Here is a 21985-nt window from a genome sequence, read left to right on the forward strand (position 1 = left end):
AGATGCCAGTGTGCTCGTGACATTCCTTCTACCACGCTGGTATCTTCCAAGTGTCTGCGTCCCATGTCGAAGACATCAGAGGACATCTGCACGCCTCTGTGGTGCTTGCCACTTGGCTGAAACTGGAATTTTCTCAATTATATTTTTAAAAGGGAATTTATTAGTCATATGCATATCTTCAATCCCAAACAAGTCATTTCCTCCTTTATGCTACCTGAGAAATACATACTTGTATTATAACTTGATAAGTTATGCTTTCTAGTCAGAATTTTCATGCCTTTAGGTGATGAGCTTTTAAAATTACCTTTATACTCCACATTTCAAGGTGTATATAAAAGAATTATTTTGTAGTAGTTTTTTTTTTTTTTCAGAGACAGTTTCATGTAATCCTGACTGATCTAGAATTTACCATGTAATCCAGGCTGGCCTCAGACTTGGAGATTCCTGTGTGTCTGTCTCTTAGGAACTGGGGTTAAAAGTGTGCACCACCACGTTTCGCCTGTAGTACACTTATGAGTGACTCTCTCTTGTCACATGACCCTCCAAGATGTGCCCAGGTCTGAGTGTCGTTCTCCACCCCACTTTTCCTCTTAGTCTAGGATGCAGCATTGCTTGTCCCCCAGCAGCCTTCGGTGTCCTCAGACGTTCTCACAGACGCCACTGGGCTCCATTCCCCGGCCCCATCTGCCTTCACCTCCCCTGACCTACTGTGTCAGCATCTCTCTTCAAGCACCTTGATCACTGGTGGCTCCTGGTCCTCCCTGTTTCTCCCTCAGACCCGCAGTCAGGGGTCTCTCTGTTGTAAGTCTGAGGACCCATATCTTTCCACCTTCTTCACTGCAAGTGCTCACTGCCATACTATACAAATCTGTGTTTCACTGACGTATCATGTACTGCATACAACGGGGTTACCCCATCACCAAGATATTGTATTGATCAAATTCACTTTATTTTAAAATATGGTCGTCCTGTTTTCCTCGTGGTCTAGACATGTTTGTAAATGTAGATGTCCATAAAATTAAAGTAAAAAAAAGAACTTAAACTGGGGGTGTAACCCGGTTGGCAGAGTGCTTGCCCAGTATATTCAAAGCCCTCCATAAAAGTCCCAGCACCAAAGAAAAGACAGACATAGTAGTGTAAGCCTTAGCGGGACACACGCCTTTAATCCCAACACTCGGGAGGTAGAGCCTGGCGGATCTCTAGGATAGCCAGAGCTACAAAGTGAGGGAGATCCTGTCTGGAAAAAATGAAAATGAAAACCTGGTTTAGTCGTGTATACCTGTAATCCCGTCACTCAAGAGGTAGTGGTCACAGGGTAAGGAATTCAAGGCCATTCTCAGCTAGTAGTGATCCAGGGAAAGGAGGAGCCTGCGTTCTCCCCACAGTACCCGGTGCTGGCTGTTTACCATGTCCTTCGTTGCTTTTGTGCTCCCTCAGGGCATGTACAGGGCAGCAGGGAGTGTTTACACAATCTAGTTAGCTATCCTGTGACCAGCGTGTCAGCATGGGCACATTACTGCCTCCATACATAGTTTCTTTAACTTGTTCCCTGCTGGAATTTAGTGGTTTTGTTTGATTAATAAGTAAATGTATGTTACATGTAGTAAAATGGCTGAATCGCTGTTCAGGATAAATTTACAGTGGTTATGATTGTAAAGGAAATAAGTTTTCTTTTTCATAAAGCTAAAACTCAGAGCATTTAGATGTTCAATATTTATGAAAGACTATAAAATTTTATATATGTCACTTTGTGATAAAAGAAAAACTTTGTGTTTCCTTTTCTTTTTAAGTTAACTTACTCTTTATACCTTACAAATACATTTTACAAATAAATTTTATTTACAGAATTTCATCCTAGCTAGTATTTAGGCAAAACACTGGACTTAAAGCAAATTCTGGGTTTGTTTGCTTGTTTTGTTCCAGTACAGAAACTGAACCTAGGACCTCATACGTGTTAGCCACGTTCTCTGTCACTGGGCCACAACCCTAACCAGATGCTTGTTTATTCTAGTGTAGAAAGTTCAGCTGTCAGCTGTGCTTCCTAAAACAAAAGCCCCCAGGCCCTTTCCCACCCTGCTGACAAGGGTTCTGTCCTCAGGAAAATGCTGCTCTTGCAGTAGAGAGGCATGGAAGATGCTCCCCCTCCAGCGTGGGGACACAGCCTGGTGTGCGCTAGAGAAAGAGGTGAGGAGGTAGGAGCGCTTTGACCAGGTCCATTACAGGTAGCTCTCCGCAGTGGGTGGGGACCTGGCTTCTTAGAAATCTCCTTTCCTTCTATGGCATGGGCCTTTGGGTGAGGAACACAGGATCACTGTATAGCATGTTTCTGGAATATGATATGTATTACTTTGAGTAAAAACCCTTACATACTCTGGCTGCTCTTTCCCATGAAAACATCTGAGCTACTTTATTATTTTGTCCCAACCTGAATTTTCTGCAGAAATGTATTATGAAGTAACCAACATTCTGACCCCTATCAAACCAGGTATCTGTAACAAACTTATCCTATAAGAACAGTGCGAGCCACCAATACATGTGGATTTCTAGTAGCCATATGAAAAGGAAAAGAATATGATTAATTATTACTTATTAATTATTAATTTGGGAGGGGATACTAAGGATTGAATCCAGGGCTTCACAGATGCTAAATAGGTTCTTTACCACCTAACTATGTCTCCAGCCTTATTTTTAATATTTTTGTTATCCCACAGTGTCCAAAATATTGTTGTCATGTAATGAATATTTTTAATGAGATATTTTATATTTTCCCATTGTAAATCTTTAAAATCTTTTATATAGTTACAACTAAATTTCATTAGGAATGCTAAATCAGAGAGAACTTTTCAGTTGAATAGATTCACAAATGTAAATTGTTTGAAATATGTTTAAAAAAGAAACAGTTATTTAAATTTAAACTTCAGTTTCAAATTTTAAATCCATTAAAATAGGGAAAAACCTAAAATTTAGTTCTTCAAAATCCTAAGGTTTCACTGCTCAGTAACCAGCACTGTCTGCAGAGCTTCGAGGGGTCTCATTTTCAAAGATGTGCCCCAGCGATGCAGGCTCTTACTGATAGCAGGGTGAGGAGGGCTTGCCTGCGTGCTAGTCACTGCACCATGCTCCCATGTTTGGTGCGGAGATTCCTGTCTGTAATGTGCCGTCGGTGTGCACCTGGTGGTGTCGCACACTTACACCGTTTCTCTTCTATTTCCACACCTGGTGGTGTTGCACACTTACAGCGTTTCCCTTCTATTTCCACACCTGATGGTGTTGCACACTTACAGCATTTCCCTTCTATTTCCACACCTGATGGTGTTGCACACTTACAGCGTTTCTCTTCTATTTCCATCACTGATGGGAATTTTTTTTTTATCACAGGGCAGTTCAAATTCTTAGGTCTGTCATGTTTTTATTTTAGCAGTTTCACCAGCATCCAAGTTTATTATCTTATAAGTCCCTTGGGGAGCTAGGAAACAGTGATTTTTATATCCTTCAGCAGACTGATCTTGGTACTTGATGCCTAAACTGCCTCAATCTTCATTAACTCGCAGAGACACCACCCACTTGGAGATTGAGCCCTTCACTCTTCTCGGTGTTTGTGCTGGACTCATCCCATACCCTCATCATAACCAGTCTCCCAGGAACACCTACCAGTGCGCTATGGGCAAGCAAGCCATGGGTAAGATCGCCTTGTTAAACCTGCGTCTGCGTGACTAGAGAAAGACTTTCACTTTCTTCTCAATGGTGTTTGGGCAAATCAGATGTTGGTGATACCGGGGGTTTCCAAGCTCAAAGGGCCTGTGGAACTCTGTGATGTTGTAGAATATTATTTTAAGGGATGTTACTTTGATTATGCTCTGAATCTTTATCAAATAATGCAAAGATGTGTTTGATTAACTAAAATTCACCTGTGGTCTGGAGGCTGAGTCAGCAGTGAGCTGATGGGAAGAAGGGAGGAGCCAGGTGGAGAAGGGGTTATAACGAGGGGCAGGGGTGAGAAGAACCATGAGGACCTCTTGGGGGACACGAGGAGGCGAATTAGGTTAGCTGCTTGCTATTCAGCCGCCCTGGGAAGCAGGATTCTACCTCAGCCTTGGAGTCTTAGGTTCTTTAGCAGGACAGAGATTTAGGTAAGTTCTCTTAGTAGTTTTGAAAGACTTGGTGCCTGAGAGAACAGATTGTCTTCAGACTGGGGCTCCTGTGGCCTCGCTGCTGCTGGTAGCCGCAGAGATGCAGCTGCTGACTAGGACAGCCGCAGTTTAAAAGGCAGACGACTACAAGAGAGGACAACACTGTGAGGCTTGCAGGAGCTTAAACAGACACGGAGATCTCAGCTAGTTTCCTTAGCCAGCAAAGAAGCACATCTTAAGTTTCCCATAATTATAAAAGTAGATGTAAGCATCACAGCCATGAAATGTGTGAGCAACCAGGAGAGCTGTGGAGAGCAGAGCCCTGGAGTACAGGAGTGGAGAGGGGAGGAGTGAGAAGGCTTCCCGTAATCACGGCCTATCCTGTGCTGGTAGCTGCCACTGTGTCTCCTAAGCTTACATGCCAGTTTCCAAGTCCATGATTTTCCTTCCCTCCCCGTCTTTCTCCATTTATCTACCCATCCAAAGCATTTACTGAGCAAGACTAGCGATCAGACATGGGGAGAAGGAGCCTGAAAACAGACAGAGCTCTCTGCATAGGGGGTTTCAGTGCAGTTGGGGGGACCAGCAGATTAGACCAGTATGCAGGATCTGGGGGCGAAGACAGGAAAGAGCCCATGTGAAGCTGGAACTGCACTGGCTCTCGGAAGGGAAGCGCCTCTCAGAGAGAAAATCTGAGCAAGCATTTCACGGGGCCTTGCTGCTTGGTGTACCTTTATGGTAAGAAGATAGCTGTGGTGGAGAATATGCTGCATGGAAGGTGATTATGGTGCACAGCAGTCTGAGGAGTCCACCCCGTAGACAGACCTGACTTGCAGACTTGTTGGCAATGTCTCCAAGTTTCCATTCCCTTAGACATGCCATTTCTAATCACACGGGAGCCTTGTGGACGGTCGAGGGAGGTTTGCATGGCCATGCTCAGCCTCTGCCCCCTCAGCTTCACTGGCCGATAAGTAGTCTGTGTCCTCAGTGCAGACAAGAAGTGTAGGCGTGCCTTCCTGAGCTCCGTGTGCCCTTTGCCTGGCTGTGGAGAGAGGAAAAGCATGGTGGCCGCACACCATTTACCTGAAGGGCCTAACGCCTGGGCCGTGGGGACTAATTCCCAGTGGGAAAATCCCAACAGTGGCTCATCACTTTCACTTCCCAGTCATCCATGTCCATCTGCTCCAGGTACTGCGCCCTGTGTGCCTTGAAAGGACTGTCACCGTGTCATGGCGCGAGTGCCTGCTGAAACAATCCACCTTTGTGGAGAACCTCCAGCAGAATCACCCCAGACCGATCACTGCCTCGCTAGTGCCGCTCCTTCTGTTTGAAGTTCTCCAGCTAGAGAAACTGTTATAAAAAGAAAGAGTGGACTTACATGAAGGAAAAGTTATTTTTATCACAACTCTCCCCCCCAAAAACAAAACAAACAAACAAAAAAGAGTCTTTATTCTGCGGCCCCACAGGTCTGAGCGTTGGGTTAGTTACCACACACAGTTGAGCAGGATCAGTGTGCACAGAAAGCCAATCCAGCGTCTGCAGAGTTCCTTTGTCGTCTTCTGTGTGAAGGTTTTGTTGTGACTGTCATTTGCAATTCATTGTCTGTGTTTTCTGAGGTTGGTGTATTCAGCTGCTCTGACCCTGGGTCCTGCACATTTAGCTCCTTGGATACAATCCTCTGACGTTACTGCTGACGCTTGCAAGACAAAAGCCACTGAATATCTTAAGTCATTAAAAAAAAAAAGCCTTTATTAATGTCTGCTATTATAAAACACACCTGACTGGGAAGGAAGCGTGGAGAAGTGCATTTAAAGTTGGCGCATGGCTTGGCCGTATTTCCCTTTGGGTACTGAAATGGCTGCAAGAGTCTGTGTGACAGACAGGAGGGAGGAGGTCAGTGAGAGAAGACACATCCAAGGCCCAGGTCTGAGGCAAGCCCAGCCCTTTAGCAGGATTGCCTCGGGTAGTTGAGCTTCCCTGTCCTGGCAGCTAGGAACTAAGCCACTTTAAAAAGGACGCATTGCTGAAGACCGCTTTCATCTCAGAGCCTGTGTGGGTTTTCCAAAGTAGTCTTTCACTTGTTACTTGTCTGTTCGTCCTGTCCAGAACTGGCTCACTAAATATTCCAGCCAACCTGGAAGATTTGTGTCTCCAACCCATTGCCCTATTGATACCACCCTCAGAGAATGGAGCCCGGTAACTCCTTCTCTCCACAAAGAAGCACAGTAGGACCAGACCTGCTCAGACACATCAGAGAGCCAGTCCCACATATAGCTCTTAGATCGCAGCCTCTTTAAGCTAGGAGAGCTCAGGTGCACACCAGGCATCTCTGCTGCTGAGACCCTCTCACTTCTGTGGGTGTGGCTCAGGACCGAAACCTCTGGCTGTGTGCGGGAGCTGAGGCTGTGCGCGCTTGCAAGGCTGAGTTCAGAGTCTCAGTCTCAGATCCTGCCTGTTTTACTAGTCTGCAGACAGTCCTTAGGGTCACTCAGTCTCTATCAGCAGGTTAATGAATATGCATCAGGGCCCTCCTCCAGCCCTCCCCCTTCCTCCAGCTCCCAATTGCTGGGACTGAAAAAAAAGAAAAAGCCAAAGCAAAAAACCTGAGGAGCAGGGACAGCTTCTCTTTTTGTCTTCAGCAGAGTCTGTTTCTAAACAGACCACTTCTTCCTGTTTAAACTGGAGCAGGATGTCCTGGAACTAAGATATTTAAAGCATGTGATGGCCAAGAACCCTCGTAAAATGTTGTTGCATTCTCCTGTCCCGTTATTTGTTCTATGTGTTTATTTGTTTAGAAGTTTTAAAAACCGGAGGAAGACCTTAGCCATGAGGATTTTTTTTGATTGAGTCAGGTCTTTTAATCACTGTAGCTGTTCTACCTGTGGCCTGTGTGACAGCCTCTGGATGAAATGTTCCCAGTCTTCTCAAGTCTCTCAGGTGTCAGACACCCTTGTGTCTGCGGTTCATGCTGGACTCACTGGAGGGGCCGGGTCCCTGTGGTTCCGCTTCTGTGGTTTCTGTGGCCTCCCTTACAGTGATACAAAGTTGCTGCGTCCATCTAAGTTCAGCCTGTGGTTAAGACCAGAAAAGTGTCAGCTGGCTGCTATCATCATGACCACACAGAGGAGGGAGTGTTGCTGGGCGTTGAACCGAGGGCTTCCTTCATGCACACGCTCTGCTGCTGACCTGTCCCCAGACTTCCTTACATGCTTCTGTTTTCTAGGCGTGATAACAGTCTGGGAGGCATGCACTTTTTTTTTTCTGACAAGAAAGCTGAATTCCAGAGTGATTGAATAGCTTATGTCACAGTATATATCTCTTATGGAATCTCTCTGGTAAACACTTAATACATGTTTCTGAAATAAAAATACATGCATGAATGGGTGAATAAATGAATGAATCTCTAGCATAGAGCTGGATTAGGTGGCACAAGGTCTTTAGTTTCAGCACTCAGGAAGCAGAGTCAGATAGATCACTGTGAGCTCCAGGTTAGCAGGATTAGATAGTGAGATTTTTGTCTCAAAACAAATATACAAAGTGGAGAATGGTTGAGAAAAAAAAAATCCAGCATTAACCTCTGACCTCCGTATACATACACACATGCACACACAATCGGCGGGGGGGGGGGCAGTTTTAGGCTAGAGAAAAGTAAATGGGAAAAATCATACAACCTGATTCTGATTTATTATGAAGCTATAACAATAAAGACAATATGATATTGCTTCAAGAGTAGATGTATGATTGAATGGAATAGAATTAATAAGTTAGAGAAGGAGGTGCAAGCATTTATAGGCAGTTGATTTTCTCTCTCTCTCTCTCTCTCTCTCTCTGAGACATGGTCTCACTAGGTAGCCCTGACTGACCTACTCACTATGTAAACAAGGCTGGCCTCAAACTCCTGGAGTTCCACCTTCCTTTGCCAGCCAAGTGCCAGGATTAAAGGTGTGTGCCAACACACCCAGCTCTGATCTGAACTTGTTTAGAATCATTATCCCCCATCTTGATACACTAAGTTATCTTTATAACTAATGTTTGGGTTTTGTGAAGTTTTTTTTAAAAAATTATGTGCACGGTGCAGGAGTCAGGAGAGTATGTGCCTGAGAGCAGGAGCCTGCAGACGTCAGTTCCCTTGGGGTGGGGCTGCTGGTGGTTGTGCATGTCCTGGTGTGGGCACGCAGAACTGAAGTCTGACAGCCATAGCAGTTCACTGGGGAAAGGAAAATTCTCAACTAAGTGTATTTTATTTTGTATATCTATATGTAAAAAAGTGAATATCAATTCCTATCTGATATCATAGAAAAATTCATACAAAATGAATCATATCCCATAAACATAAGAACTAAAACTAAAACTTGAAGAAGGAAAGAAATATCTTTGAGAGCATATGATTTGAGTTCAGCTTTCAAGCATAGGATAGATACAAAGGGTATAAACTGTTATAAGAAAAATTTATGAAATAAATTTCTGAGAATTAGATTTTTGCTCTTGAATGATAGTTGGAGTCGTAAAAATGCAGGCCACAGAGTAGGAGGACACATTCTCCCTATGCATAGGTGTCTAGTTTATTTATTTAGTTTATTACTCTGATAATAAGACAACCCAGTTAAAAGATGAGGCACTCATAGAATATACAGAATGGCCATTGTGCCGGTCAGGCTGCTCAGCGGTACAGTTGTCTCATGAATGCCTAGTAAACCACCTGAGGATCCTATACATAGAATATTGTTCCTGGAACAATAGAGGCAAAGGCTGCTTCCACCCAAAAGGCTGTCTGGGTGCAGATCAGTGGGAGGGCTCAGACATTGCTGGTAGAGACAGCAGAAGGTATAGGCACTCCTCCTGATTCTTCGGTGGTGTCTACAAGTTAACTGTCACCTTTTATTTTAACTGATAATGGTTAATATGGAGGGCAAAGAATAGAAGAAATATTAAACGCATACGATGTTGTTTTTCCATAACACTACTTTGTTACTTGTTTATAGACTCACTCATCTCACCTTAAATAACCTTCTCCCTGCTATAACGTACATTTGTATACTTTGCAATGCCTGCTGATAACAAGAAAATGTGGTGAGTAGAAAAATCATGTTTGGTAGTAAGCAAAGGGAATCACTAGAGACAATGGTTTCAGTGAAGTGGGGCCATGGAAGCAAATCCCAGTTTGTAGGTGCCCTCTGTGTTAGCTGTGTGCATGCACTGCCGCTGGACCGTAGCCCCAGGCCTCAGTGCTCTTTAAGGAGAATGGAGCAGCAGAGGACACCTTAGCCTGAGCCTGTGAGAGTCTGTGGTCTAGAAATTGAGTTTGTATGTGCTGTTTTGATGTGCACATCCATGATGCTTCCAAAAACACTGTGTGTGAGTCGTAACCCCAGATGTGCTAAATGATCTTGCTGTTCCTCCATTTAGCGGCCAGTAGGAGTGCTTGAGAATTATGTCTGGGCTTGAGGCACCGTCTGTAGCAGGATCAGGCTCCGAGGCCATTGTTGATGTTCCCCTGCAGTATGATAGGCCAGTAGGAGTGCTTGAGAATTATGTCTGGGCTTGAGGCACCGTCTGTAGCAGGATCAGGCTCCGAGGCCATTGTTGATGTTCCCCTGCAGTATGATAGGCCAGTAGGAGTGCTTGAGAATTATGTCTGGGCTTGAGGCACCGTCTGTAGCAGGATCAGGCTCCGAGGCCATTGTTGATGTTCCCCTGCAGTATGATAATGCTTGTCTCGGTTTCAAAGGCCATGTCTTGGCAGCCTAGTGGGACACTGCCTGGATCCTGAGCTCAAGCTGAGTCAGCGCCACAGCTGGAACTGCAGTCACAGCGTAGATGTAAATGGTTTCCTAGAAAGAACTGAGAGAGCACTGTCGGGTCCTGTCCAGCATCTCTGTTGTCCCTAGAATAGCACAAATAGACAGTTCCTAGTGCAGACAGTCTGACAATTGCTTTTCTGCTGACTTTCGATGAGTTTTGTAAAGATTTAAGCACAAATGTATACACACTGTTAAAAAGCACGAATTCTTCACTTTAATTCACTTGACATTTCCTGAGCAACTGTAATGAGCCCCGCACTCTGCGGCGCCTCCTGTGCAGCTCCGGTCGTTGCCCGTGGTAGTGACTGTCATAGGGTGACAGATCTTTGTATTTTCCCTGGTTTAAGGTTGCTGTTGATGGGGGGGGGGGGGGTAGTGATGGGGGTGGAATGCAGGTGATCTGATAACACAAAGATGCAGAAGTTAAAGAAAATCAATTACAGAGTTTGGCTCAAGGTGAAAGCACACCTTGGCTTAGCTCTGTACAGCAGCACTTAGGGCTGATGGGTCTGTGTCCGTGTCACCATGAAGGCACGTGCAAGAACCAAGCCAGCTTCTCCTAGTGCTGACACCTCGCCTCCTCAGTCATTCGTAAGTGGAGAGGGCTCAGTAGTGATCTTACCGTGGGGCGGGCCTCGTTTAGAGGACTCTGCTGTACAGCCAGCCCTGTGCCCATTGAAGACTCTCCTTGAGGGAGGAGGGTTAAAGTTCAGATTTCTCTTGTAGCTGACAATGATCCAGTAACACATACTTGTAAGGACTGTAGGGTGACCGGCTCCTCATCCTGACTTTCCCCCCAAGTGTTCCTAGTGTTTGGTGCAGGCAGATGTTTTGTTGTTGTTGTTGTTGCTTCATACATAACAAATTAACAGGTGCATACTAGTCTGCTTTCAGTTGAGTTCTTCTTCACCCCATTCCTTCTCTCTTCTCCTTTTTCATTTCAAACTTTTGTTGCTGTGAGTTGTGTGTTTCCTTGTGCTGTGTGAGCTCCTGCATGTGAGGACCCAATGTTGTCTTCATCATAACAGGTTTGTTGACTGAACTTGTGAAATTAATCAGTCACAACTAAAATTGTGAAAATAGGATCAGTTGTGTGTATTAAGTCCAAAAAGTTGAAATTGTTTAGATTGTTATTGCTCTGATTATATTTTTCTGGGATTTTAATTATTAAGGAGAAAAGTTGCTTTAGAACTCAATGGCTACCATATGGGTATTAGTCTTTGAAATGTTTAGCCTGAGATTTTCTTCATTTTAGTTAAGCAAATTTAATGTATTTAAATTCAATGCTACCTGATTATTCTACAGGATATAATGATTGGTTTTGTTTTCTCCAATATAATAAAGGTACCATCGGCTACAACCAGCGGAACAGAATTGATACACTTATGTATCTACTGGCATATCCACAAAAACCCATGGTTAAAACAAAAACCATTGAGTTGATAGATTTTGAGAAATTGCCAGCGGGACAGAATGCAACCGTTGCTGTGATGAGTTACAGCGGCTATGACATTGAAGACGCTCTTGTGCTGAACAAGGCCTCTCTCGACAGGGGTGAGTGATTTCCCCGAGTTTCAACACCAGAGGAGCTCTCTCCAGAGTTAGAGATAGTCAGTGATGGGTGTAGTGTGTGATGGTTGTAGTGAGCGATGCTTGTAGTCAGTGGTGAGTGTAGTGGGAGATGATTGTAGTGAGGGATGATTGTAGTGTGTGATGGTTGTAGTCAGTGATGGTTATAGTGAGCGATGGTTGGAGTGAGTGATGGCTGTAGTCAGTGATGAATGTAGTGAGCGATGGTTGTGGTCAGTGATGAGTGTAGTGAGGGATGATTGTATTGTGTGATGGTTGTAATGAGCGATGGTTGTGGTCAGTGATGATTGTAGTGAGCGATGGTTGTACTGAGTGATGATTGTTGGTGTTAGAATGCAGTGCAGGTTTCAAATGATTAGAGTTTTATACACAAATTAGAGCTGTTATACATTTTTATTTAAATGGAGAATTGCATATCAGTACTGTATATCATTCCCACCTTTCTTCCTCCCTCCTTCACCACTCTCTGCAACTTAATAACTTCTTTATTGTTACACACACACACACACACACACACACAAAATGTCTTAGTCCATCTAACGTTGCTGTGTGTACATGTGCTTAGAACTGACCACTTGGGATTGACTGAGCTGTCAGGGACCTCCTCCCTAGAGAAGACTGATTTTTTTTTTTTCCCTCTCAGCAGCCATTGATTGCAGCTCTCAAGCTCGGGGGTAGAAACTAGTACATTTCCCGTCTACCTCGGCTTTTCAGCTAGTGTCTTTGTGCAGCTCTTGTTTAGGTAGCCATTTTGTTGAGGTCTCATGGGTACAGGTCACTGCCATGTCTAGAATCGTAAGACCTCTTATACTTTTGTGTTGGTTTTGTTTGCTTGCTTTGTTTTTAATGCCTAACATTGAAAAAAGTATTAAATGTTCAACTTCAGGATCTTCATTACTTTATTAGTAGCTTGAAAGTTTCTCAAAGAGAAAAATAAATGAGATTATTTTTTTTCTGTCAGGAATTAAACAGTTTATTAACTAAAGTATGTTTTGTTTGTTTCTAATATATCTGTTAATACACGCAACAATAAACCTGTGTTGAGAGGGCAAACAGAAAATGTCAAGTCTGTGATGCATTTGTTAGCCAAATGTCAGAAGCTAGGGATGTATATTATCCTTATCGTGTAGTCTGCCTTTTTTATTCTCCACTTCTTTTAATGTTTTACTTTCACAGGTCACTACTGCGTGCCCTAGCGAGCACCACCTGGTCTGCAGGCTGACTTCTCTATTCAGCCTCTAGTTCCTTCCCTCCCTGGCATACCCACAATGCTTCCCCTTCCCTCTCCCTCGTTGCTAGGCAGCCATCATAGTACTCCTAGATATGTGTCACTGGCATTAATGTTAGCCGCACTGAATTTATGCCCCTTTTTCCTCCAGTGACAACAGCCATGCTTTAGAACTGGATACTTTTCTTTCTGATTAACTGGTAACATCAATGTGGAAATCCGAAGACTTTGTGATGTCCATCAGAAACTCCGAGCCACAATTTAATGATCAGCATTTGCCCTTTGTTAGCTTTTAAGCTCCCGCCTGTAAATAAAATATTCACTTATGCTTAGGAGAAACCAATGATGACGTTGTACAGTTTGGACTCGCATGCACTGCAGCACGGGGCCATTTGTGGATGTCGTCTCAGTTTCGGATCATGCAGTGTTTGCAGAGCAGCTGGCTCCCTGTGCCGAGTGTGCTGTGGCTGCCCAGGTCGCTGGGAGAGACTCACAAATGACTGTGTGCACTTTGCATTCTTCTCAGCCCACAGTCACCCCGCATTTATAGGAGAGGAGGCAGGGACCGCATTTATAGGAGAGGAGGTGCTCCCCTTCTGTGGAAATACTATTCTGCTTGCTTGCTTAGATCTAACCGTAAATGCCAGGATCAAAGAAAAGATCTTTCAGGGGTCTCAGCAGAATTACCCAGAGTTTGTGCTGAGCATCCTGACCTGAGAGTTGGTGGACTTGGGCAGTTTTCAGATGTGCTACCAACTTCCTGGGTGACTGTGGTTGTTTAATTTTCTGGCCTTCACTCAGACTGTCTGTAAAAGAAAAGAATGGCAAAACTGATTTCCAAGGCCCCTTGACACTCTGGTATTTCATGGCCTTGTGTCACCTTCCTCCGGCGTGATCTAGTGCATCGCCTGCTGGAGAGCGGGAGTGGAAATCACAGTGTTTGCATACATAGCTGGCAGAGGACTGTGAGCCACTCTGTGTTGTCTGGGTTTGTGCCAGTTCCTGGTTTACCAACAGTAGTTGAAGGTTTGATTTTTCATTTTGTTTTGGAAACGTGAGGTGTCTTATTGAATACTGTAAATCCATGTCTTACCACAGTCTCATATTCTATGGATTCTGACCTACTGGGGGTTTCATTTCAGGTTTTGGGCGTTGCCTGGTATATAAAAATGCTAAGTGCACATTGAAACGATACACCAATCAGACTTTTGATAAAGTGATGGGTCCCATGTTGGATGCGGCTACCAGAAAACCCATCTGGCGACATGAAATTTTAGATGCAGATGGCATTTGTTCTCCAGGTAAAAACCCTTAAAAAATAATGAATTTCAGTGTGTACTTTTTGAAATTGTGAGTTATTTAACAATGTTTCTGTAATGTTGATTATCCGGACAGAAAGAACCAATGTGTAATACCCCCATCTAGATTCAGTGAGTGCAATTATTTTCAATGACTTTCCTTCCGAGCTGTTTTCCTGTGCATTGCGTATTTCTTTCCATAGTAAAAATGTATCTTAGGCATAATCTTAAATTATGGAAAAGCCAAACTTAAAACACTATTTTGAATAAGGTCTTGACTCTGTGTCTATGCTGGTATTTCTTAATTTATACATTCTGCTTATGGTTTGACTTTGAACAGAAATGACTTCATTATAATAACAAATGTGTAAGGAACTCATTTGTACAGCACACAGCCCTTGCCTTAGGTTCTACAGGCTAGTGTAGAAGACTGATATTTATCATCAGATCACAGGCAACATGTCAGGTTACATCTAGTGTAAGCAGTCATAGAGATAGCTGTGAGACCACTGTGTGACATACAAGAGGATTTTCCCTAGTGTGGGGGATCTGCAGATCCTCTAAGGAAATGAGCTGAGGACTGCAGATGGGTAAGCAGTGTCTGCTAAAGAGAGATGGGAAGGTAGGATCAAACCTGTGTGTTTGATAGCTGCGGTTATCTGAGAGGAAGAGAGCGAGTGGGGCTGTGCGGAGCACGGGGACGGTCACCGTCCACACCACCTAGTCATAGATGAGCCCTGGGTGGACAGTCCTGTGGGGGGCTAGGATTCCCACCCCCATCCCCAGGCCACACATGGGTGAGTCCCCTTCAGCCTGTCTACTTTTCCGTCCTTGGAAATTGCTGTGATGTGTGAACACTGACCACCATGGCTTTGAAAATAAGCGTGAGGATGGTTATTTAAGTAGCTGATCCTTAGAATGGAGACAGCAAAACCGGAGATGTCTTTTCTCCCTTTCTAAGGTAAGCTGGTGGTAAATTGGTTCTGATTGAAACGTCTATAGATAAGAAGTGCTCCTAATCTATTCTGATACCAGAAGACACTGCTGCTGACTGCGGGGGCACTCTGTGTTGGTGCAGCCTCTTGCGCTTGTTGACGGGGGAGTTGGGGAGGGATGTGGGGGGTGTGGGGGGTGTGTGGGGTGTGGGGGTGTTCACCTACACATAGTCCTGACTCAGTGTCTCATTTATCACCTTGTGGTTTCCGTTTGATTTCTTTCTCTTACAAACTTCTCTCTGAACCCTGTTGAACTTTATTTCCCACTGGGGTGGCTTGTGTCTTTCTTCCATGTCTGGATCTCAGAAGCCAAGTCTATCATAGTTTTGTGCCCATCTGTCTTGCATTCTATGTAGATGTTAGTGGCCTGTTTGATGCTCTTTTCCTTAGGTGAGAAAGTGGAAAACAAGCAAGTGCTTGTGAACAAGTCCATGCCCACAGTGACTCAGATCCCTTTGGAGGGAAGCAATGTACCGCAGCAGCCACAGTACAAAGATGTGCCCATCACGTGCGTACTTCTCATGCCTTGATAGAACGAGAGAATGGGGAAATTACGTGTTCTGTGTGATTATGTGTCATGTGTAAGTCTTTCCTCTGCTGGCGTCCCAATTACTCTGCTTGTCCTGTCCTGTTGGCCACCTGTTTTTAAAACCAGTTTCTTTCCCACTGTCGAGAATGTGCTCAAGTGTTTTCATCTTAGAAGAAAGATGGCCTTTTCTGGATCTGGGTGCATTTGTAGCTTGTTCCCCTTCCATTTCTCTTTCTTTTCTGGGTCACCCCTGTTCCTTCTCCACTGACTCCCAAATTCCAGTCTCTCTGCTCTACTGAAACAGTCCTAGAGCAGGTGACCAAAGGCAGCCTATGTTCTTCACAGCCACGGATGTTTCTTGAGCACGGTTAGCCCCGCTCCAGGAGGAATTCTAGTTACAGCAGAGCAGTGAGCCAGCCAGGGCCATCCATGCCCTGTAGTGCCCACAGCCTAGGACAGGAGGAAGGTAAACAACTGAGGAAATCAGAGTTGGGCAGATTTGCCGAGGTCAGTGGTGTCTTCTGTTGTAGTCCTGTGGCTTAGCCTTCGTCTCCCATCTACCTGGTCACCTAGTGTGTGACTTGCATTGATCTTTGAAAACATGTATGCACTGAAAGCTTTTCCCCTTGGCTTTGTTTACCACTGCCTTCACCTCACCCTCCTGCTGGTCTAGTTTCTCCCTCACAGCTGCTGCTCCTGTGTGGCCTGGTGGCGACCTTATCCCATCCTGACTGACTGGCCACTCATCCCTTTTCTGGATCTGTTTTCCAGCTGGAGAAACCCAGCCTCACTCCCTGGCTCTTCACTGATGTCTCCCAGAGGACATCTGCCTGTTGCCACTTCCAGGTCGTGCCTGAGCTGAAGCTAGGCCAAACCGTCTTCCTCCCTTGCCCAAGAGTGGCTTCTCCGAATCTCTCTTGGAGATGATAGGCGTCTAGCCAGTCCCTGGCAGCACAAGCCCCTGCTTTCCCTTCTCCTGGCACAGGCGCCATTTCAGTAACTCCTGTTGTAGGTTCTGTCACACGTGCTCACTCACAGACACGCACTCAGACACACACCCGCTTTCACATACATGTGTACACTCATATACACTGTATACTCAGACTCACGCTCATGCACACCCACTCACACACACCCGCTTTCACATACATTGTACACTCACACACTCACATACACTGTATACTCAGACTCACACTCACACACTCACGCCCACGGCACTGACGGTCTACCTCTACCTACTGTGGTCTAGTCACCCAAGCTGGCAGCTAGCTGACTACCCCTTTGTGCTGTGTGCTAACTTCTGGATTGCCCAGGTGATTCTTTTCTGACCCATCTGACTGTGTGACTCTCTTGAGAAAATAGAGTAAAATTCTAAATGACAGTCACCTATGGGGAAGGTTCCCTAGCATGCCCCCCTCTTGGCTTTGCCTTATGGACACACCAGCCTGCATTTCTAGGAAACTGTCTCTTCTACCTCTGGACCGCTCACATTGGCTTAGACTGCTCCCTCTGCCTGAGCAGGTCTCCACTCTAGAGTCGCCTGTCTGCCACCATCGCCATCCTAGGCCCCAGCAGTCGATTCCCTGGACTTCTGGTACCCATACTACAGACTGACCATTCTCCCTCTTTCTGCTGGACGCAAGCTGCGTTTGTACACAAATTCTACCCTTTAATGGCTGTATCTACATACCCCAGGGATCTGGATGTTGATAGACTCCTCATAATGTCTGTTGTACAAAAAAATGCACGAGGCAAGCTCGTGTGCGACAGTAATAATGTGGATGGTCAGTAGGCTGAGGGACGTTGGAAACGCAGTCAGGCTCTCGGCTGACTTGGACAATCTCCCCTCGAAGCTCAGCTGTTGCTTGAGGCAAGCGCTCTCACACAAACTTGAGACCTCAGAGCACGTTACTGCTGCCCCTAATAAAGGAATAGCTGAACACTCTTGTCTTGTGTCTGCCTCATCATAAACAGACACTGAAAAAGGAAAATCATAAATTCTTTTTTTTAAGCTACGTCACTTTATTATAGCAGCCCACACATACAGTGACACATCTTCCCACGTAAGCACATAGAGTCCACCCCCACTCTTTAGAGCTGCATACTTCTCCATTGTGAGTTTGTATGCCCTAATTTGATTAATCCTTTTAATGAAAAAAACTATACTAAAATTTTATTATTGTGAGATCCATTATCATGTCAGTTACTGTTTTTGTTGCTTTGGTAAAATATGAGAGCAACTCAAGGAAAGGGGCTTATTTTTCTCACAGTTTAATCCATCGTAGTAGGGAGGTCAAACTGGTGGGCGCTTGAAAATCATAAATTCTAATGTTGAAAATAAGGATAATTTTTCAGAGCAGGAAAGGAGAATATCAGAATATTTTGTGGCAGGAGTGAAGAGAGTATGTCTTATGGATGACATGTTTTGTCATATGGGTGGCATGTTGTTGTATGGGTGGCATGTTGTCGTATGGGTGACATGTCATATGGGTGGCATGTTGTTGTATGGGTGACATGTTGTATGGGTGACATGTTGTATGGGTGGCATGTTGTCTTATAGATGACATGTTGTCGTATGGGTGGCATGTTGTCGTATGGGTGGCATGTTGTCGTATGGGTGACATGTCATATGGGTGGCATGTTGTTGTATGGGTGACATGTTGTATGGGTGACATGTTGTATGGGTGGCATGTTGTCTTATAGATGACATGTTGTATGGGTGGCATGTTGTCGTATGGGTGGCATGTTGTCGTATGGGTGGCATGTTGTCGTATGGGTGACATGTTGTATGGGTGACATGTTGTATGGGTGGCATGTTGTCTTATAGATGACATGTTGTCGTATGGGTGGCATGTTGTCGTATGGGTGGCATGTTGTCATGGGTGACATGTCATATGGGTGGCATGTTGTCTTATAGATGACATGTTGTCGTATGGGTGGCATGTTGACAAAGGGCATCAGCAGCTATTTTAGTGTCTCTGTCGTCACATCAGGTACAAAGGTGCGACAGACTCCTACATTGAGAAAGTGATGATCTCTTCCAACGCAGAGGATGCCTTCCTCATCAAGATGCTCCTAAGGCAGACACGGCGTCCAGAGATCGGGGACAAGTTCAGCAGTCGTCATGGACAGAAAGGTAACCGTAACCGCAATGCCAAATCTTCAGTGTTCTCAGATTCGCCTGCTAACATTTTAGTGATGTTTAGAGGTCTGTATGGCAGAAGTGTTTATCTGATCGTTTACTTCATTTTCATTTCCTTCTGTGCCCAGAGTTGTAAACCCAGATGCTCTACCCACTGAAGTGCACACGACAGCAGAGTGACTCTTCCCAGGAAGGCTCGCGCTTAGCCCGTTCTGTCCTCTGTGTGTGTGTGGTCATTGCAGCTCGAGAGGAGCCTCAGAATGGACTGACCCTTTAGTAATAGTGTTTTGATTACTCTCATCTTAGGTATTCCTTACAAGAATCCACACTGTAAGACAGTTCCCCATTCCATATCAGCCTACACACGTCATATACTGTCCTGGCTAGTTTGATGTCACCTTGACACACGCTAGCATCATCTGATAGGAGGGAGCCTCTACTGAGACAATTGCTCCATAAGGTCCGGCTGTAGGCATTTTCTGATTTAGTGATTGATGGGGGTGGAGCCACTCCCTGGCAGGTGGTCCTGGGTTCTCTAAGAAGGCAGGCTGAGCAAACCATGATGAGCAAGCCAGTCAGCAGCACCACCATGGCCTCTGCTTCAGCTCCTGCCTCCAGGTTCCTGCCCTGACTTCCTTCAGTGGTGAACTGTGCTGTGGAAGTGTGAGCCAAATAAACCCTTTCCTCCCCAGCCTGCTTTTCAGTCATGGTGTTTCATCACCACAATAGCAACCCAAAGTAAGACACACCCAAGTTAACTTCACAGTGTACAAAGAATTGGAGACTGATGAGCATGTCAGTGCTTACCCACTAGGCGCTGATCCCGCTAAACTTAGTAAAGGCTGCAGAAATGTGTTTTTGCGGTCATAAAGCCCAGTGAAGCCTTTCTTGGAGCAGATGCTAAGTAATTGGTAAGAGCATCTGAGTAAATAGGTGAGAGTTGAAGCTGCCTCCAATTCTTGATGGGTGGTTTGTCCTTCGCTTTACTTGAGAACACCCCGTGAGTGTGCACACACGCGTGGACAGAGCACTGCTGTCCTTGAGAACACCCTGTGAGTGTGCACACACGCGTGGACAGAGCACCGATGTCCTTGAGAACACCCCGTGAGTGTGCACACACGCATGGACAGAACACTGCTGTCCTTGAGAACACCCTGTGAGTGTGCACACGCGTGGACAGAGCACTCCTGTCCTTGAGAACACCCCGTGAGTGTGCACACACGCGTGGACAGAGCACTGATGTCCTTGAGAACACCCTGTGAGTGCACACACGCGTGGACAGAACACTGATGTCCTTGAGAACACCCTGTGAGTGTGCACACGCGTGGACAGAGCACTCCTGTCCTTGAGAACACCCCGTGAGTGTGCACACACGCGTGGACAGAGCACTGCTGTCTGTAAGTTTTATTAAGCATGGGCCTGTCAGTGAAATGTCAGGAAGCTTGTGCTATAGCGTGTCCCCAGACTGTTATATGACAGGGATCAGACAGCTGACAGCAATGCCTCTGCCTCAGTTGTGTACGCAGTGGCTTTAGAGCTGTTTGCTCTTAGGGCCTCTGACATACATGCTTCTCTGTGAAACTGAGGGACGTCCTCCCAGGGTGCCTGACCTTTTACTTCAGTGAGGACTTTGTCTTCTTACTTTTCTTTTTCCAGATGGCTTTTAATCCAAGGTAAAAACCTCCTGATTAGCCCTCATTCCCTGGATAGCCCTGTCTTGCGGTTTATCAGATTTATTGAAAAGCTAGGCAGAAAAGGAAACTGCCAAACAGGAAAATAGGTAGGATGAGCTTTAGCCGAATAATGAGAGAACAAGACACTTGGGCAAATGGAAATTTACTTGTAAGCCTGACTTTTATCAAGGAATACATCCACAGTATTTATGAATCTGCGTGTATGAGAGAGAGGTCATTCATAGGTGGAGTTAGGGGGCGGCTTTCAGGGGTCCTCTCCTTCCGTCATGTGGGTTCTGGGGCTCCAGCTCAGGTCATCAGAGGGGATACCCAGCACCTTTCCCTGCTGAGTCACCTCGCTGGCCCACACGTGTGGTTTCAAAGGTTAGTTTGTTGTGTTTTTAAGTGGAGGTTTGGGCTGGTGATATGTCTGTGGTGGGTGACTTTCCCTCTTGAGGCCTTGGTCTTCCAGCTCTGCAGAGAGAGAAGTGGGGCCCTGTGCCCTAAGAAATGCTCAGCCGTCCTTCTCCTCCATCCCATTTATACCTTCATGGTTCTAAGTATTCTCAGACATGCTCCTTCATCTTAGCTGATACTTATTGACTACTAGGTGGCTAGGTGGGTCCGGTAACTTAGCACTAAACTTGGTAACTAAACATCTTGCCCCAGCTTGCTGACTATCAGAACTTTGAGTCATTTAATTTCATAAACAGTATCCAATACAAAATAAGTAACCATTTGAGTATCACTTCTCTGTAGCATAGTGTTTTTTCCCTTGGAGTAATAATATTCTCTTATTTCTTTATAGTCCTGGGGATCACGAGTCTATGTAGGGACACACACAGTCTCCCTTCTTCCTGCTCCACACAATGGTATTCGTTCCCTGAGGTATTAAGAACTTAGTTTCTGGGCCAGGGAGAGTCTCCCCTGGCCCTGAGTTCAGATCCTCAGGACTCGTGTACAAACACCTGTGATGTCAGCCCTGAGGAAGAGGACAACAGGGTCTCTTGTATGGGGTATTACCCTTTGGCTTTTGAGGGTGCATGCCACCCAGCTCCCAAATAAATCACACACACGGAGGCTTACTCTTAGTTATGAATGCCCGGCCTTAGCTTGGCTTGTTTCTGCCCAGCTTTTCTTAACCTGAATTAACCCGACTACCTTTGCCTCTGGGCTTTCATCGTTCTCTTTCTGTGTACGTTCCTTTGCTTCTTTCTCGGGGGCTTGCCGTGTGGCTGGCCCCTGCCCTCCCCTTTCTCCGTCTATCTATCCTCTCTATGCCCCACCTACCCTTGCTCCTGCCTCACTATTGGTCGTTCATCTCTTTATTAGGCCCATCAGGTGTTTTAGACGGGCACAATAACACACCTCTACAGAGTTAAACAAATGCAGCGTAAACAAAAGTCACACACCTGAAAATAATATTCCCCAACAGGGATGTGTGGGACTTGCACCAACTAGTTTGGCTGAATCTAGGCTCCGGGCTCAGTGAGATACTCTGACTCAAAAAAAATATGATAGGGATCAATTAAGGAAGACATCTAATGTTGAACACACGGAGTGGGGCACACTTTAAATAATGCTCATGAACCAACAATT

At 45.3% G+C, this 21985-nt stretch overlaps 1 protein-coding gene across 1 annotated transcript in view; it reads left to right on the forward strand.

Annotated features, from left to right (window-relative positions):
* The window catches only part of Polr3b (RNA polymerase III subunit B), a 103956-nt gene that overhangs the window by 58622 nt on the left and 23349 nt on the right, over positions 1-21985 (forward strand). The window contains exons 19-23 of the mRNA XM_041674642.1: positions 3552-3679; positions 11276-11485; positions 13892-14050; positions 15433-15550; positions 18565-18707. Coding sequence (XP_041530576.1) covers positions 3552-3679; positions 11276-11485; positions 13892-14050; positions 15433-15550; positions 18565-18707 — 758 coding nt within the window. The remainder of the gene's footprint in view (positions 1-3551; positions 3680-11275; positions 11486-13891; positions 14051-15432; positions 15551-18564; positions 18708-21985) is intronic.

This window comes from Microtus oregoni, unplaced genomic scaffold (assembly GCF_018167655.1).
Source record: "Microtus oregoni isolate MIOR12 unplaced genomic scaffold, Mior012 000001F_ref0000356, whole genome shotgun sequence".
In the NCBI taxonomy this organism is placed as follows: Eukaryota; Metazoa; Chordata; class Mammalia; order Rodentia; family Cricetidae; genus Microtus; species Microtus oregoni.